This window comes from Bombus huntii, chromosome 6 (assembly GCF_024542735.1).
Source record: "Bombus huntii isolate Logan2020A chromosome 6, iyBomHunt1.1, whole genome shotgun sequence".
Taxonomy (NCBI): Eukaryota; Metazoa; Arthropoda; class Insecta; order Hymenoptera; family Apidae; genus Bombus; species Bombus huntii.
Window position 1 is genome coordinate 5389005 of NC_066243.1, and position 19348 is coordinate 5408352.

At 46.1% G+C, this 19348-nt stretch overlaps 1 protein-coding gene across 1 annotated transcript; it reads right to left on the reverse strand.

The window, feature by feature from the left end:
- Window positions 1-12955: 12955 nt before the first annotated feature.
- On the reverse strand, window positions 12956-16157 carry LOC126866751 (uncharacterized). Its single transcript, XM_050620687.1, has 3 exons — window positions 16022-16157; window positions 13044-15136; window positions 12956-12961 (listed from the first exon to the last, which is right to left on the reverse strand). Exons 1-3 carry the CDS (start codon window positions 16155-16157, stop codon window positions 12956-12958), a joined length of 2235 nt encoding a protein of 744 aa, XP_050476644.1.
- Between the last annotated feature and the right edge of the window lie 3191 nt (window positions 16158-19348).

Genomic DNA, 19348 nt, shown 5'->3' on the forward strand with positions numbered 1-19348 from the left:
TTTCGTCTCTCTCGTCAAGCGGGAAAAAACGTGAATGAACGCGAATGAACGCGAATGAACGCGAATGAACGCGAATGAACGCGAAAGAACGCGAAGGAACCTGAAAAACGTTAGAAAGGCGCGACCGACATAAACCATTATTCCCGACGTATTTTATCGAGGTACGTCGATTTATGCAAAGATATTCCTACCTTGTAACGATTTTTAGCGGGTTATTTCGATGGGAACATCCGGTCTCTTCGTAGCGGGGCGACTAAATTCCAAGTTCCAACCTCACGGTCATTTTGGTCCGGCGGACGAAATTTCTCAAAAAAATAAAGTGAAATCGTTACTTTCGACCAGATTACGTCGTAACATAGCGATTTCACGCAAAATTTCGATACATTATAACGCTTTTCAGCGAGTTATTTCTACTCGAACGTTCGAACAGAGGCGGATATTTCAAAGTCCATGCGATGCAACGATACGCTCTTACGCGTTGCTCGCTCGCTCCGCTCGCTCGAAAAAAATAGCCCAACCCAAAACCAATCCCTTTTGCGTTCGTTCTTCGATTTCATCGAAATCTTCGTTAGAACGCGCGGGATCGGTTTTGGGTTGGGCTAGATTAGTCCGAGCGAGCGCAGCGAGCGAGCATTTATCGCGACCTTTCTCCTCGTTTTCGTCTCTCTCGTCAAGCGGGAAAAAACGTGAATGAACGCGAATGAACGCGAATGAACGCGAATGAACGCGAATGAACGCGAAAGAACGCGAAGGAACCTAAAAAACGTTAGAAAGGCGCGACCGACATAAACCATTATTCCCGACGTATTTTATCGAGGTACGTCGATTTATGCAAAGATATTCCTACCTTGTAACGATTTTTAGCGGGTTATTTCGATGGGAACATCCGGTCTCTTCGTAGCGGGGCGACTAAATTCCAAGTTCCAACCTCACGGTCATTTTGGTCCGGCGGACGAAATTTCTCAAAAAAATAAAGTGAAATCGTTACTTTCGACCAGATTACGTCGTAACATAGCGATTTCACGCAAAATTTCGATACATTATAACGCTTTTCAGCGAGTTATTTCTACTCGAACGTTCGAACAGAGGCGGATATTTCAAAGTCCATGCGATGCAACGATACGCTCTTACGCGTTGCTCGCTCGCTCCGCTCGCTCGAAAAAAATAGCCCAACCCAAAACCAATCCCTTTTGCGTTCGTTCTTCGATTTCATCGAAATCTTCGTTAGAACGCGCGGGATCGGTTTTGGGTTGGGCTAGATTAGTCCGAGCGAGCGCAGCGAGCGAGCATTTATCGCGACCTTTCTCCTCGTTTTCGTCTCTCTCGTCAAGCGGGAAAAAACGTGAATGAACGCGAATGAACGCGAATGAACGCGAATGAACGCGAATGAACGCGAAAGAACGCGAAGGAACCTAAAAAACGTTAGAAAGGCGCGACCGACATAAACCATTATTCCCGACGTATTTTATCGAGGTACGTCGATTTATGCAAAGATATTCCTACCTTGTAACGATTTTTAGCGGGTTATTTCGATGGGAACATCCGGTCTCTTCGTAGCGGGGCGACTAAATTCCAAGTTCCAACCTCACGGTCATTTTGGTCCGGCGGACGAAATTTCTCAAAAAAATAAAGTGAAATCGTTACTTTCGACCAGATTACGTCGTAACATAGCGATTTCACGCAAAATTTCGATACATTATAACGCTTTTCAGCGAGTTATTTCTACTCGAACGTTCGAACAGAGGCGGATATTTCAAAGTCCATGCGATGCAACGATACGCTCTTACGCGTTGCTCGCTCGCTCCGCTCGCTCGAAAAAAATAGCCCAACCCAAAACCAATCCCTTTTGCGTTCGTTCTTCGATTTCATCGAAATCTTCGTTAGAACGCGCGGGATCGGTTTTGGGTTGGGCTAGATTAGTCCGAGCGAGCGCAGCGAGCGAGCATTTATCGCGACCTTTCTCCTCGTTTTCGTCTCTCTCGTCAAGCGGGAAAAAACGTGAATGAACGCGAATGAACGCGAATGAACGCGAATGAACGCGAATGAACGCGAAAGAACGCGAAGGAACCTAAAAAACGTTAGAAAGGCGCGACCGACATAAACCATTATTCCCGACGTATTTTATCGAGGTACGTCGATTTATGCAAAGATATTCCTACCTTGTAACGATTTTTAGCGGGTTATTTCGATGGGAACATCCGGTCTCTTCGTAGCGGGGCGACTAAATTCCAAGTTCCAACCTCACGGTCATTTTGGTCCGGCGGACGAAATTTCTCAAAAAAATAAAGTGAAATCGTTACTTTCGACCAGATTACGTCGTAACATAGCGATTTCACGCAAAATTTCGATACATTATAACGCTTTTCAGCGAGTTATTTCTACTCGAACGTTCGAACAGAGGCGGATATTTCAAAGTCCATGCGATGCAACGATACGCTCTTACGCGTTGCTCGCTCGCTCCGCTCGCTCGAAAAAAATAGCCCAACCCAAAACCAATCCCTTTTGCGTTCGTTCTTCGATTTCATCGAAATCTTCGTTAGAACGCGCGGGATCGGTTTTGGGTTGGGCTAGATTAGTCCGAGCGAGCGCAGCGAGCGAGCATTTATCGCGACCTTTCTCCTCGTTTTCGTCTCTCTCGTCAAGCGGGAAAAAACGTGAATGAACGCGAATGAACGCGAATGAACGCGAATGAACGCGAATGAACGCGAAAGAACGCGAAGGAACCTAAAAAACGTTAGAAAGGCGCGACCGACATAAACCATTATTCCCGACGTATTTTATCGAGGTACGTCGATTTATGCAAAGATATTCCTACCTTGTAACGATTTTTAGCGGGTTATTTCGATGGGAACATCCGGTCTCTTCGTAGCGGGGCGACTAAATTCCAAGTTCCAACCTCACGGTCATTTTGGTCCGGCGGACGAAATTTCTCAAAAAAATAAAGTGAAATCGTTACTTTCGACCAGATTACGTCGTAACATAGCGATTTCACGCAAAATTTCGATACATTATAACGCTTTTCAGCGAGTTATTTCTACTCGAACGTTCGAACAGAGGCGGATATTTCAAAGTCCATGCGATGCAACGATACGCTCTTACGCGTTGCTCGCTCGCTCCGCTCGCTCGAAAAAAATAGCCCAACCCAAAACCAATCCCTTTTGCGTTCGTTCTTCGATTTCATCGAAATCTTCGTTAGAACGCGCGGGATCGGTTTTGGGTTGGGCTAGATTAGTCCGAGCGAGCGCAGCGAGCGAGCATTTATCGCGACCTTTCTCCTCGTTTTCGTCTCTCTCGTCAAGCGGGAAAAAACGTGAATGAACGCGAATGAACGCGAATGAACGCGAATGAACGCGAATGAACGCGAAAGAACGCGAAGGAACCTAAAAAACGTTAGAAAGGCGCGACCGACATAAACCATTATTCCCGACGTATTTTATCGAGGTACGTCGATTTATGCAAAGATATTCCTACCTTGTAACGATTTTTAGCGGGTTATTTCGATGGGAACATCCGGTCTCTTCGTAGCGGGGCGACTAAATTCCAAGTTCCAACCTCACGGTCATTTTGGTCCGGCGGACGAAATTTCTCAAAAAAATAAAGTGAAATCGTTACTTTCGACCAGATTACGTCGTAACATAGCGATTTCACGCAAAATTTCGATACATTATAACGCTTTTCAGCGAGTTATTTCTACTCGAACGTTCGAACAGAGGCGGATATTTCAAAGTCCATGCGATGCAACGATACGCTCTTACGCGTTGCTCGCTCGCTCCGCTCGCTCGAAAAAAATAGCCCAACCCAAAACCAATCCCTTTTGCGTTCGTTCTTCGATTTCATCGAAATCTTCGTTAGAACGCGCGGGATCGGTTTTGGGTTGGGCTAGATTAGTCCGAGCGAGCGCAGCGAGCGAGCATTTATCGCGACCTTTCTCCTCGTTTTCGTCTCTCTCGTCAAGCGGGAAAAAACGTGAATGAACGCGAATGAACGCGAATGAACGCGAATGAACGCGAATGAACGCGAAAGAACGCGAAGGAACCTAAAAAACGTTAGAAAGGCGCGACCGACATAAACCATTATTCCCGACGTATTTTATCGAGGTACGTCGATTTATGCAAAGATATTCCTACCTTGTAACGATTTTTAGCGGGTTATTTCGATGGGAACATCCGGTCTCTTCGTAGCGGGGCGACTAAATTCCAAGTTCCAACCTCACGGTCATTTTGGTCCGGCGGACGAAATTTCTCAAAAAAATAAAGTGAAATCGTTACTTTCGACCAGATTACGTCGTAACATAGCGATTTCACGCAAAATTTCGATACATTATAACGCTTTTCAGCGAGTTATTTCTACTCGAACGTTCGAACAGAGGCGGATATTTCAAAGTCCATGCGATGCAACGATACGCTCTTACGCGTTGCTCGCTCGCTCCGCTCGCTCGAAAAAAATAGCCCAACCCAAAACCAATCCCTTTTGCGTTCGTTCTTCGATTTCATCGAAATCTTCGTTAGAACGCGCGGGATCGGTTTTGGGTTGGGCTAGATTAGTCCGAGCGAGCGCAGCGAGCGAGCATTTATCGCGACCTTTCTCCTCGTTTTCGTCTCTCTCGTCAAGCGGGAAAAAACGTGAATGAACGCGAATGAACGCGAATGAACGCGAATGAACGCGAATGAACGCGAAAGAACGCGAAGGAACCTAAAAAACGTTAGAAAGGCGCGACCGACATAAACCATTATTCCCGACGTATTTTATCGAGGTACGTCGATTTATGCAAAGATATTCCTACCTTGTAACGATTTTTAGCGGGTTATTTCGATGGGAACATCCGGTCTCTTCGTAGCGGGGCGACTAAATTCCAAGTTCCAACCTCACGGTCATTTTGGTCCGGCGGACGAAATTTCTCAAAAAAATAAAGTGAAATCGTTACTTTCGACCAGATTACGTCGTAACATAGCGATTTCACGCAAAATTTCGATACATTATAACGCTTTTCAGCGAGTTATTTCTACTCGAACGTTCGAACAGAGGCGGATATTTCAAAGTCCATGCGATGCAACGATACGCTCTTACGCGTTGCTCGCTCGCTCCGCTCGCTCGAAAAAAATAGCCCAACCCAAAACCAATCCCTTTTGCGTTCGTTCTTCGATTTCATCGAAATCTTCGTTAGAACGCGCGGGATCGGTTTTGGGTTGGGCTAGATTAGTCCGAGCGAGCGCAGCGAGCGAGCATTTATCGCGACCTTTCTCCTCGTTTTCGTCTCTCTCGTCAAGCGGGAAAAAACGTGAATGAACGCGAATGAACGCGAATGAACGCGAATGAACGCGAATGAACGCGAAAGAACGCGAAGGAACCTAAAAAACGTTAGAAAGGCGCGACCGACATAAACCATTATTCCCGACGTATTTTATCGAGGTACGTCGATTTATGCAAAGATATTCCTACCTTGTAACGATTTTTAGCGGGTTATTTCGATGGGAACATCCGGTCTCTTCGTAGCGGGGCGACTAAATTCCAAGTTCCAACCTCACGGTCATTTTGGTCCGGCGGACGAAATTTCTCAAAAAAATAAAGTGAAATCGTTACTTTCGACCAGATTACGTCGTAACATAGCGATTTCACGCAAAATTTCGATACATTATAACGCTTTTCAGCGAGTTATTTCTACTCGAACGTTCGAACAGAGGCGGATATTTCAAAGTCCATGCGATGCAACGATACGCTCTTACGCGTTGCTCGCTCGCTCCGCTCGCTCGAAAAAAATAGCCCAACCCAAAACCAATCCCTTTTGCGTTCGTTCTTCGATTTCATCGAAATCTTCGTTAGAACGCGCGGGATCGGTTTTGGGTTGGGCTAGATTAGTCCGAGCGAGCGCAGCGAGCGAGCATTTATCGCGACCTTTCTCCTCGTTTTCGTCTCTCTCGTCAAGCGGGAAAAAACGTGAATGAACGCGAATGAACGCGAATGAACGCGAATGAACGCGAATGAACGCGAAAGAACGCGAAGGAACCTAAAAAACGTTAGAAAGGCGCGACCGACATAAACCATTATTCCCGACGTATTTTATCGAGGTACGTCGATTTATGCAAAGATATTCCTACCTTGTAACGATTTTTAGCGGGTTATTTCGATGGGAACATCCGGTCTCTTCGTAGCGGGGCGACTAAATTCCAAGTTCCAACCTCACGGTCATTTTGGTCCGGCGGACGAAATTTCTCAAAAAAATAAAGTGAAATCGTTACTTTCGACCAGATTACGTCGTAACATAGCGATTTCACGCAAAATTTCGATACATTATAACGCTTTTCAGCGAGTTATTTCTACTCGAACGTTCGAACAGAGGCGGATATTTCAAAGTCCATGCGATGCAACGATACGCTCTTACGCGTTGCTCGCTCGCTCCGCTCGCTCGAAAAAAATAGCCCAACCCAAAACCAATCCCTTTTGCGTTCGTTCTTCGATTTCATCGAAATCTTCGTTAGAACGCGCGGGATCGGTTTTGGGTTGGGCTAGATTAGTCCGAGCGAGCGCAGCGAGCGAGCATTTATCGCGACCTTTCTCCTCGTTTTCGTCTCTCTCGTCAAGCGGGAAAAAACGTGAATGAACGCGAATGAACGCGAATGAACGCGAATGAACGCGAAAGAACGCGAAGGAACCTAAAAAACGTTAGAAAGGCGCGACCGACATAAACCATTATTCTCGACGTATTTTATCGAGGTACGTCGATTTATGCAAAGATATTCCTACCTTGTAACGATTTTTAGCGGGTTATTTCGATGGGAACATCCGGTCTCTTCGTAGCGGGGCGACTAAATTCCAAGTTCCAACCTCACGGTCATTTTGGTCCGGCGGACGAAATTTCTCAAAAAAATAAAGTGAAATCGTTACTTTCGACCAGATTACGTCGTAACATAGCGATTTCACGCAAAATTTCGATACATTATAACGCTTTTCAGCGAGTTATTTCTACTCGAACGTTCGAACAGAGGCGGATATTTCAAAGTCCATGCGATTGCAACGATACGCTCTTACGCGTTGCTCGCTCGCTCCGCTCGCTCGAAAAAAATAGCCCAACCCAAAACCAATCCCTTTTGCGTTCGTTCTTCGATTTCATCGAAATCTTCGTTAGAACGCGCGGGATCGGTTTTGGGTTGGGCTAGATTAGTCCGAGCGAGCGCAGCGAGCGAGCATTTATCGCGACCTTTCTCCTCGTTTTCGTCTCTCTCGTCAAGCGGGAAAAAACGTGAATGAACGCGAATGAACGCGAATGAACGCGAATGAACGCGAATGAACGCGAAAGAACGCGAAGGAACCTAAAAAACGTTAGAAAGGCGCGACCGACATAAACCATTATTCCCGACGTATTTTATCGAGGTACGTCGATTTATGCAAAGATATTCCTACCTTGTAACGATTTTTAGCGGGTTATTTCGATGGGAACATCCGGTCTCTTCGTAGCGGGGCGACTAAATTCCAAGTTCCAACCTCACGGTCATTTTGGTCCGGCGGACGAAATTTCTCAAAAAAATAAAGTGAAATCGTTACTTTCGACCAGATTACGTCGTAACATAGCGATTTCACGCAAAATTTCGATACATTATAACGCTTTTCAGCGAGTTATTTCTACTCGACGTTCGAACAGAGGCGGATATTTCAAAGTCCATGCGATGCAACGATACGCTCTTACGCGTTGCTCGCTCGCTCCCGAAAAAAAATAGCCCAACCCAAAACCAATCCCTTTTGCGTTCGTTCTTCGACTTCATCGAAATCTTCGTTAGAACGCGCGGGTTCGGTTTTGGGTTGGGCTAGATTAGTCCGAGCGAGCGCAGCGAGCGAGCATTTATCGCGACCTTTCTCCTCGTTTTCGTCTCTCTCGTCAAGCGGGAAAAAACGTGAATGAACGCGAATGAACGCGAATGAACGCGAATGAACGCGAATGAACGCGAAAGAACGCGACGGAACCTAAAAAACGTTAGAAAGGCGCGACCGACATAAACCATTATTCCCGACGTATTTTATCGAGGTACGTCGATTTATGCAAAGATATTCCTACCTTGTAACGATTTTTAGCGGGTTATTTCGATGGGAACATCCGGTCTCTTCGTAGCGGGGCGACAAAATTCCAAGTTCCAACCTCACGGTCATTTTGGTCCGGCGGACGAAATTTCTCAAAAAAATAAAGTGAAATCGTTACTTTCGACCAGATTACGTCGTAACATAGCGATTTCACGCAAAATTTCGATACATTATGACGCTTTTCAGCGAGTTATTTCTACTCGAACGTTCGAACAGAGGCGGATATTTCAAAGTCCATGCGATGCAACGATACGCTCTTACGCGTTGCTCGCTCGCTCCGCTCGCTCGAAAAAAAATAGCCCAACCCAAAACCAATCCCTTTTGCGTTCGTTCTTCGACTTCATCGAAATCTTCGTTAGAACGCGCGGGTTCGGTTTTGGGTTGGGCTAGATTAGTCCGAGCGAGCGCAGCGAGCGAGCATTTATCGCGACCTTTCTCCTCGTTTTCGTCTCTCTCGTCAAGCGGGAAAAACGTGAATGAACGCGAATGAACGCGAATGAACGCGAATGAACGCGAATGAACGCGAATGAACGCGAAAGAACGCGAAGGAACGTGAAAAACGTTAGAAAGGCGCGACCGACATAAACCATTATTCCCGACGTATTTTATCGAGATACGTCGATTTATGCAAAGATATTCCTACCTTGTAACGATTTTTAGCGGGTTATTTCGATGGGAACATCCGGTCTCTTCGTAGCGGGGCGACAAAATTCCAAGTTCCAACCTCACGGTCATTTTGGTCCGGCGGACGAAATTTCTCAAAAAAATAAAGTGAAATCGTTACTTTCGACCAGATTACGTCGTAACATAGCGATTTCACGCAATATTTCGATACATTATTGTTACGCCATGCGGCTTGCCATAGATCATATTCTTAACTGTCGGACGCGGCACTATAATGTCGCGGACGGATCGTCGCGGCTGCCCGGCAAAACAAACATTTTAGTGGCAAGCGCATGGTTCATTAAGCAGGGCGACCTCCAGAAACGTCGATTCGTGGCCGTTATTTTATCTGGCGTAAAAGAATGTGGCGTGATCCGAAGGTAGTGGAGGTCGCCTTCCAGAAAGAATCGGAACGTTTCGAGAAGCCAAACAGTCAACACATATCTTATATCGCGCATTACGTAGTCACATTTCTTTTTGTTGTTCCATTTATATCTTTCTAGTTAATAAGTTGTTGCAATAAACATTAATTTAGTTGTGTTAATTCTGTGAAATTTCATTGAACTACCCTTATTATCATAATCGAAATAAGGGAATCGATCAGTTCGTGGCGTCGATTGTTTAATCGTAACGAGAACTTACAACTCTCGTTGACGTGATATCTCGCGATCGCGTCTCTCCGCGAATGATCGAAACACATTGACTAGTGCAAATACGATTATTATAGAACCGGACAAGTAACCGCGGTAGTTAGGTACTCGAGAAACTAATGACAATGATCCTAGGTTCAATAACGAATCCGCGGTCGACGGGATGATAGATGAACGTACTCGCAAAATCTAAGTCGGACGCGTAATATTCACTGACCGTAAAGAGTTACTCCTTTCATCAATGAGATCGCGAGCGAGAATGCCTTTCCCGTCCCGATGATGCCACAGAGGAAAACTATAATGGGGTGTGTCTAAGGATACGAGATCATCGGATTCGTCGAGAAAAGCCTTCGTTCAGAAAGTAAGGGAAATTGGCGTTGCTGCTAATTGGTCAATCTCCATATCGGTGGTTAGAAAAAGATGCTAGCCGCCCTCGAGGCGAAGTTGCTAGTGGGAGACGCCGCTCGTTGAAAAATATGTCTTCCCTATCTTCCCGTAGTTGGGACAAAGACTGTTTGTCTGTTTGAAGGACTTTAGTTAACTAAACCTTAAGATTTGTAACGGGCCCTCGGGCTAGCCGAACATGTACTGCGGAGACGCATCGACATCTGGCAATCATCTTACTCGAAGAATAGGGTCTGCGTGTGGCGAGCCACAGGACAGAAACCGTTGGAATGTTTACTGTCGCGTATCGCCACGAATATTTCTTTTAAGGAGAGCTATAGAATTACTCCATACCTTTGTTAGGCAAAGCGTTCATCCCGTGACCGCGGCTACGTTCGGCGACTGACTGTCGCCTCGAGCCCAAGCTCATTATCACAACTCTCGAACAATTACAATCGGGTTGAATAACTACAATTGTTCAATTACAGCTATAGTAGACTCTAGGTTACAATGTTGCGGGATTATCCAAAATTCCAAAGGGTCCGGTGTTCTTTCATCTCCGACATATATATACGTATATTCATACGAACAATACTTTGTCACTTTAAAGCAATATTAATAAGTAAATGTTTAATTGCGGTAGAATAAGGAAAACGAGCGGCAGACGGAAAATTACTTCGATATTAAACAAAACTAAAGACCCGTCACTAAAAACTTTACTGATGACATTTATGAGCAGCCATGTTGGATTTACACGCGTCACGGCGACAGGAATATTAAGGATTAATGGAAGTCAGGCGCGAGAAATAAATCATGAAAACACATTGTTAACACTTTTCTTTAATAAAATCTGTACAACTACAAATGTAAAGAATATATATGTATATATATACAATTAATTAAAAAGGGGGGAAATATAGAATTAAAATACATATATTTAACAAACATAAAATAGATATCACATTTAAAATATATATATATATATATATATATATATATATATATATATATATATATATATATATATATATATATGTCGGAGATGAAAGGACACGGCAACCTTCGGATAGCCCCGCAACATTGCAATCTAAAGTCTACTATAACTGTAACTAAACTATTGTAGTTATTCAATCCGATTGTAATTGTTCGAGAGTTGTGATAATGAGCTTGGGCTCGAGGCGACAGTCAGTCCTCGAACGTAGCCGTGGTCACGGGATGAACGCTTTGCCTAACAAAGGTATGGAGTAATTCTATAGCTCTCCTTAAAAGAAATATTCGTGGCGACACGCGACAGTAAACATTCCAACGGTTTCTGTCCCGTGTCTCGCCACACGCAGACCCTATTCTTCGAGTAAGATGATTGCCAGATGTCGATGCGTCTCCGCAGTACATGTTCGGCTAGCCCGAGGGCCCGTTACAAATCTTAAGGTTTAGTTAACTAAAGTCCTTCAAACAGACAAACAGTCTTTGTCCCAACTACGGGAAGATAGGGAAGACATATTTTTCAACGAGCGGCGTCTCCCACTAGCAACTTTCCCTCGAGGGCGGCTAGCATCTTTTTCTAACCACCGATATGGAGATTGACCAATTAGCAGCAACGCCAATTTCCCTTACTTTCTGAACGAAGGCTTTTCTCGACGAATCCGATGATCTCGTGTCCTTAGACACACCCCATTATAGTTTTCCTCCGTGGCATGATCGGGACGGGAAAGACATTGTCGCTCGCGATCTCATTGATGAAAGGAGTAACCCTTTACGACCAGTGAATATTACGCGTCCGACTTAGATTTTGCGAGTACGTTCATCTATCATCCCGTCGACCGCGGATTCGTTATTGAACCTAGGATCATTGTCATTAGTTTCTCGAGTACCTAACTACCGCGGTTACTTGTCCGGTTCTATAATAATCGTATTTGCACTAGTCAATGTCTTCTCTATTGCATAACGACAACGTGTAACCCAAACGAAGATACGTTTCACGCCCCTAACCCTAATTCTAATGTAAACCCGACATATATGTCGGATCACGATTCGAATTTTGGGCGCGCGACGACTCTTCATGTGGACTAGCCATCGTTTCACAAAGCCGAGATTTTATTTACACGTATATACAGGTCTATCACTAATGTTTCGATCATTCGCGGAGAGACGCGATCGCGAGATATCACGTCAACGAGAGTTGTAAGTTCTCGTTACGATTAAACAATCGACGCCACGAACTGATCGATTCCCTTATTTCGATTATGATAATAAGGGTAGTTTAATGAAATTTCACAAAATTAACACAACTAAATTAATGTTTATTGCAACAACTTATTAACTAGAAAGATATAAATGGAACAACAAAAAGAAAATGTGACTACGTAATGCGCGATATAAGATGTGTGTTGACTGTTTGGCTTCTCGAAATGTTCTGATTTTTTCTGGAAGGCGACCCCCACTACCTTCGGATCACGCCACATTCTTTTACGCCAGATAAAATAACGGCCACGAATCGACGTTTCTGGAGGTCGCCCTGCTTAATGAACCATGCGCTTGCCACTACAATGTTTGTTTTGCCGGGCAGCCGCGACGATCCGTCTGCGACATTATAGTGCCGCGACCGACAGTTAAGAATATAATCTATGGCAAGCCGCATGGCGTAACATCCTCCCCCCGTTGAGAGGGTACCGATCAAATTAGCGAGATGTGATTGAAGTTCCCATCTTAGTTCGTCTCGGTGGCTAGTTGTTCGGGTTTCTCGAGATCGGGTTGAATTGGCAGTGGGACAAGCCTTTTGACGGCCCGATCCAAAACGCTCTTTGCCGTCTGAACTGTAGCTGTCCGGATGACACCATCGGCGCCTGGATGAACCTTGATAACTCGGCCCAGAGGCCAATGCATGGAGGGAACGTTGTCCTCTCTGAGGATGACGATTGTGCCTTTTTGGATGCCGTGTCCACCCTTGCTCCACTTATTGCGGTTGGTTAGCTCGTTCAAATACTCCTTATGCCAGCGGTTCCAAAAATGCTGTTTAAGCTGTTGGATATGCTGCCATCTGGAGAGTCGGTTCGATGGAATGTCTCTGAAATCTCGATCACGTAAGCACATTAGTGAATCGCCAATGAGAAAATGTCCGGGAGTGAGGACTAGGAGATCATTTGGATCGGTGGAGATAGGAGTTAGCGGGCGGGAATTGAGGACTGCTTCTATTTCTATGATAAGAGTATTCAATTGTTCAGAGGTGAGTAACTCGTTGCCGGCTACACGCCTGAGGTGGCGTTTAAATGACTTCACCGCTGCTTCCCATAGCCCACCGAAATGCGGCGAATGAGGGGGAATGAAGTGCCATTCGATTTGTTTGTCGGCTAAAAATGCGGTCACTTTTTCCTTGTGATCGTCCGATTGTAATAAATCGTGAAGCTCTCGTAATTCGTTGCTTGCTCCTCTGAAGTTGGTGCCGTTATCAGAATGGATGGTGGAGCAATACCCTCGTCGAGCGATAAATCTGCGAAGAGCGGCGATGAAGGCTTCGCTAGTGAGATCGTCAACGAGCTCGATGTGTACCGCTTTAATTGCTAGGCATACGAAAATGGCTACGTATACTTTTATCTTACGACGGTTACGATCTCGTTTTTCCTTGATGTGGAACGGCCCGCAGTAATCGACGCCGACGTTTGTAAATGGGCGAGATTCCGTTACTCGCGCCTCCGGCAGATTACCCATCACGTATTCTACCGGCGGTGGTTGAGCGCGGCAGCAGCGGACGCAGCCTTTGATCGCCCGCCATACTTGACTTCGACCGTCAACGGGCCAGTATCTTTGTCTTACTGCGTATAACGTAGCCTGCGTTCCGGAATGCATGTGGATCTTGTGCTCGTGGTCTATGATGCGTGTTGTAACGGATGACTTAGGTAATACTATGGGATGTTTCTGGGCGAAGGTCATCGACGAATGACTGAGTCGACCCCCGACTCGCAATATTCCTTCCTTGTCTATGAACGGATTGAGTCGCGTGAGCTTACCCTTTATCGCCGCGTTCCGATCTTTTTGGAGTGTACGAATTTCCTCGGAGAAATGGATGTTTTGCAACAATTTTATCAGTTTATTGTGCGTTATGCGTAATTCAGTAACGGTTAGGGGTGCCGCTCGGTTCCTTTTCTGTTTCCAACGGAGGCAACGAGCTATGATTCGTATCAACTTGGGCCAGGATGAATATCTTTGCAACAAACTGTAATCGGCGGGGTTTGCGGACAGACAAATCGCCCCCTTCTGCTCCGGTACTTCAATTTGCGGTGTTAGCGCCCATGTCGGCCAATAGCCTTCCGACTGGTAGAGCCATGCAGGACCGTGCTGCCAGATGGTTGGGCGCAGAAACTCTTCGGGTGTTTGGCCGCGTGATATTAAGTCCGCGGGGTTGTCGTCGGTAGGAACGTGGCGCCAATCGCGGATGCTGGTTTTTGTTTGAATTTCGGAGACTCTGTTAGCGACGAATGTTTTAAGGGTGTGAGGTGATGTATTGAGCCAATGGAGGACGATAGTGGAATCGGTCCAATAGATAGTTCGAGTAATTTTGTGTGATAGGGCTTGTTGTACTGTTGACATCAGGGACGTAAGAAGGAGTGCTCCGCTCAGCTCGAGCCGAGGAATGGTCTGGCACTTGAGTGGGGCGACTTTCGATTTTGCGGTTAAAAGCTGGGTCCAAACACGGCCGTTGGTGTTAAGGGTTCGAAGATAAACACAGGCTCCGTAAGCCTTTTCGCTGGCATCGCAGAAACCATGCAGTTCAATTTCCATTGCGGACTCGATTATTGCCTTGCGTGGGAACCTGACGTTGTTTAATAAGGGTAATTGGGCATAGTACCTTTCCCACTCTGTATGTAACTCGATCGGAAGTGATTCATCCCAATCGATTTTCGACGACCATATTCGTTGAAGTAGCATCTTGGCCCGAACAATCACCGGTGCGAGCAGACCGAGCGGATCGTAAATTTTTCCAATCTCCGAGCTGATGATTCGTTTCGTGACTCGAGAGGGCGTGGGTTTGACTTCGACCGAGTAAAGAATAGAGTCGTCGGATGAATTCCAAAACACTCCCAGCGTCTTCAAGGTTTGCGAGTCGCCCAAAAAATGTTGGTGATTTGTTTCTTCTAAGGAAAGTCCGTGTAATAAGTCCTTATCGTTTGACGCCCATTTTCGTATGTTTAAGCCGGCCAGTTGAAGTAAATTGGTGAGTTCTGTTCTGAGCGTGAGGGCTTCGTCCTTCGTTTCAGCTCCGGTGAGAGCGTCGTCGACGTAGAAATCCCGCTGCAGTACCTGTGCTGCACGTGGAAATCGATGTCCTTCGTCCTCTGCCAGTTGCTTGAGGCACCGAATAGCTAGATACGGGGCTGCGGATAAACCGAACGTTACAGTGTTAAGCTCATATGTTTCTGTTTCCCCACTCGCGCTGCGCCATAATATCCTTTGATATTTCCGATCCTCTGGTCGTACGAGGAATTGCCGATACATTTTCTCGATGTCGCCGGTGAGTACGTATTGATGAGAGCGGAATCTAATTAATATATAAAATAAATCTTCCTGTAACTTGGGTCCTGTGTGAAGTGTATCGTTTAAGGAGGTTCCGGTAGTGCTTGGTGCCGATCCGTCGAAAACTACACGGAGTTTGGTGGTTTGGCTCGATGCTTTGGTCACGCCATGATGGGGTAAATAGTATCCGTTGTCGTCGGAGTGGTTGTCATTGACCTTCGTCATGTGTCCCAACGCCAGGTATTCCTGTATTACCGTTCGATATTCTGATTCGAAGCGTTTGTCGTGCTGGAATCGGCGATTGAGTGAGGCGAGTCGTTTACTCGCCAGCGTTTTAGAGGATCCGAGTGACTGAAGCTGATCGTTGAAAGGTAGAGCGACGATGTATCGTCCTTCGCTGGTGCGTCGGGTGTGGGCTTGGAAGTGTTCTTCGCATCGTCGATCTGCCTCTGAGATATGTTTAATTGAGGGTCCTTCATCGATTTCCCAAAACCGCGCGAGGTCTGCTTGTAAAGTCGTCGTGGATGTGTGAAATATGTTTGTAGCGGTTTGGGAAGTTGGACTCCCCCCGATTACCCATCCGAATCGCGTCTTTTGCAGACGCAGTCCAGGCTCGTCTGGCTGCGTGAGGTTGACTTGTCCCACACACATCGACGCGAGTGTTGAACCTGAGCTTAGTAGTACATCTATCGGAGCTGGTAAATGAAATCGTGGATCGGCCAATTTCCGCGTCCGCGTGTATGTACCGTCAGTGGAAGTGATCGTGGCCGTGATGTGTCGCTTAGAGGTCGTTGTCAAGGTGTCTAGAGCTCCGATCGGGACCGAACATTTGTTTTGCCTTATCTTTAACGATTTTGCTAATTCCTCGGTAATGAAGTTCATACTGGATCCGGTGTCGAGCAACGCTCGACAACGGATTGGTTGCTGTTTATCATTCAAAATATTAATCTGCGCTGTGATGACTAGATCATTGGACAGTAATTCGGATGCTATTGGTCTGGTATGTTCGGTCGTCAACGGAGTCGTCGATCGTCGGCGTCATTGGTTGTGTGTTCGTCTGTCACTGGGCGGTGGACTTGGAGACGCGGCTGTTCGTAGTGTTTCCGATCTGTGGTCTGTTGTGTGCTTTTTGCGGCGAGTGGGTGATACGCAAGGTGGCAAGGAAGGTGTTGTGGATCGGCTATTTAATGGGGAAGATTTCGGGCTGGACGTGCTGGAACGAGACCCTGAATGGCGTTTTGTCCTATGCAGCATTGTATGATGTCGTTCTCCACATATGCGACATGATCCTGCGAAACAATGCTTCGTTGTGTGCCCTTTCCCGAGGCAGTTGAGGCATAATGATGCTCTTTTGACCTCCCGAATGCGTTCGCGAAGGGATTTGGTTTTGAAGGTGTCACATCTCCAAATGGGGTGTGGTCCTTGACAGATGGGGCATGTTGGAGTAACCTGTGTCGCCGTAAGTGCATGCCCTCGTGATGCGCGTTGACGGACCGGAGTAGTTTGTTCCGGTGATTCTCTTGTTTGTCTGACCGTGGTGATCGGTCTGGAGCTTCGTGCTAATCTCTCTAGGAAGTTTAATAAATGAATGTACGGAGGTACCTCGTTATTGGGCAGCGTCATTTCCCATTGCTTTTGGATACTTAGTGGTATTTTCGAGAGGATGAGGCTGTTGAGCATAGCACTCGTATCGGGGTAGGACTCTCCTAATTTGTTCAATGCATATATATGTTGTTTAAATGTGTGGACTAAGCGCCTTAATTCCGTTGGAGACTCCTTGGTTATCCTTGGATAATCAATTATTGCCATGCAGTGACTGAAAGCTGTGTATCGTGGACATTCGAAACTTTCCTTGAGAACGGCTATAGCCTGACTGTAGTTTACATTACTAAGGGGTAACGCGTTTAAACAATCGGCTGCTTCTCCTTGCAGGGCGGACTGCAGGTAATGGAATTTCTGTATGTCAGTGAGACTAGGATTTTTATCGATAGTGGAGGAAAAAGTATCATAAAACGTGTTCCATTTTTCTAAGCTTCCGTCAAAGGTGGGGAGCCGAAGATCTGGTAATTTAATGGATATCGGATTTGAACTTGCGGATGATGCACAGGTTGGAGGGTTTATGGATGTCGACGGCGAAGCTGTTTGCGCGTTCCTCAGAAGATTTTGTAGCCTTGTGTCTACCGCGACGTACTGATCCCTTATTTCGAAGCCGCGCGCTTGTTCCCCCTCGTCCAATACTTCTAATTCGAGTTGAATCGCTTCGAATTGACTCGCAACTTCGGTCAGTTGTTTCTCGTAATTCTTTAATAAGGAATTTTGCTGACTCTCAGATTGCTCGTACTCGTCCAGTCGATTCGATAAATATGTGAATCGGCCGCTACAGTAGCCTCGTCTTCGACGCAGGGAGATGAGTTGGTCTTCGCTCGTCATCGTTGCCGAGGATAGGAGAGAGTCGAAATAAGGAACGAGCTTACCTTACTGTCGTGCGGCGTGAGGTCGCGTGTATGTTAAGTTGTGAAATTCGTTGCGTTGATGATTGTCCAGCTGCGACGGAAGGCTGCGTGGTTGCGTTCCCTTGCCAATGGGATGTGCTTCTTCGAAGATGACGCGCCTGACGTCACTGGTTTCGCTGTAGTGGATGCTCCTGCTTCCGCTGCTGGTTTTGATAAAGTCACGTGGCACTGTGTGGTCACTGGTAAGTGCACTCTTCACTGGCACGTAATCCGGCTCGAAGGACCAAAATGTTTCGATCATTCGCGGAGAGACGCGATCGCGAGATATCACGTCAACGAGAGTTGTAAGTTCTCGTTACGATTAAACAATCGACGCCACGAACTGATCGATTCCCTTATTTCGATTATGATAATAAGGGTAGTTTAATGAAATTTCACAAAATTAACACAACTAAATTAATGTTTATTGCAACAACTTATTAACTAGAAAGATATAAATGGAACAACAAAAAGAAAATGTGACTACGTAATGCGCGATATAAGATGTGTGTTGACTGTTTGGCTTCTCGAAATGTTCTGATTTTTTCTGGAAGGCGACCCCCACTACCTTCGGATCACGCCACATTCTTTTACGCCAGATAAAATAACGGCCACGAATCGACGTTTCTGGAGGTCGCCCTGCTTAATGAACCATGCGCTTGCCACTACAATGTTTGTTTTGCCGGGCAGCCGCGACGATCCGTCTGCGACATTATAGTGCCGCGACCGACAGTTAAGAATATAATCTATGGCAAGCCGCATGGCGTAACAACTAAGCTTAACAAATAATAAGTACAACTAATAATAAGTCTAACAAACACTAAGCCTAATGAATAATACGATCTACGAATAATTAAATTAAATAATACTATTAGCAATGTTTGACTTCAAACGAATCCACGGTCACCGGGATAAATCCTTACTAAGCGAAACTAACTTAGACGCAAATGCGATCGTCGAAAATGCTCGACGTATCACTCTCCAAGGCAATCGCAAGAATGCCAGCCTCGTGGAGATTTTTCTCCCTGTACGATTGCATTTTGTTTTCTATATCCGTTTGGAAGCATCGAGAAGGTTCCAAACGCCGTTGCTAGGCACACTCGTTGGAAGCATCGAGAAAGTTCCAAACGCCGTTGCTAGGCAGTTTCTGCCTGGAGTTTTGATTACTAATACAATGTATGTCCCATTGCATCGGCACCTCCGAGGCAGTTCGCTGTGGAGTGCCGAAGCGTGCAGACGTGCCTCTAGTGCCCAGCGTAGTTCGAAAACAACACGTGTCGCCCAACTGTCGAAAGAGAACGCAGCTAAGTGTCCCTTACCCTCTAGGGAGAAGAAAATCCCACGCACCTAACCCCAACCCGAATACTAGCCTCACAGCCTCACGACTAGTTGTTCATTCCGAATTAACTAGCTCGATGATGGCCCAGCAACCGCGACCAGGCTCTCCGGAGCAGACTCGCAGCTACCCCTTGCTACCCCCCCCCCCCGTGGCAGAAGTGCAGCAGAACTCTCCGCACTAACGACGCTAACACTACAAAGAAAAGGAAAATAGAACCAGCAACGCAAATAAACACACACAAC

Bases quoted from the DNA above. Each gene is read 5' to 3' on its own strand.
- LOC126866751 (XM_050620687.1), bottom strand. From the start codon at position 16,157: ATGAACTTCATTACCGAGGAATTAGCAAAATCGTTAAAGATAAGGCAA. The intron at 15,137-16,021 runs GTACATACACGC...GTTTATCCGCAG, and splicing joins CACGATCACTTCCACTGACG to CCCCGTATCTAGCTATTCGG.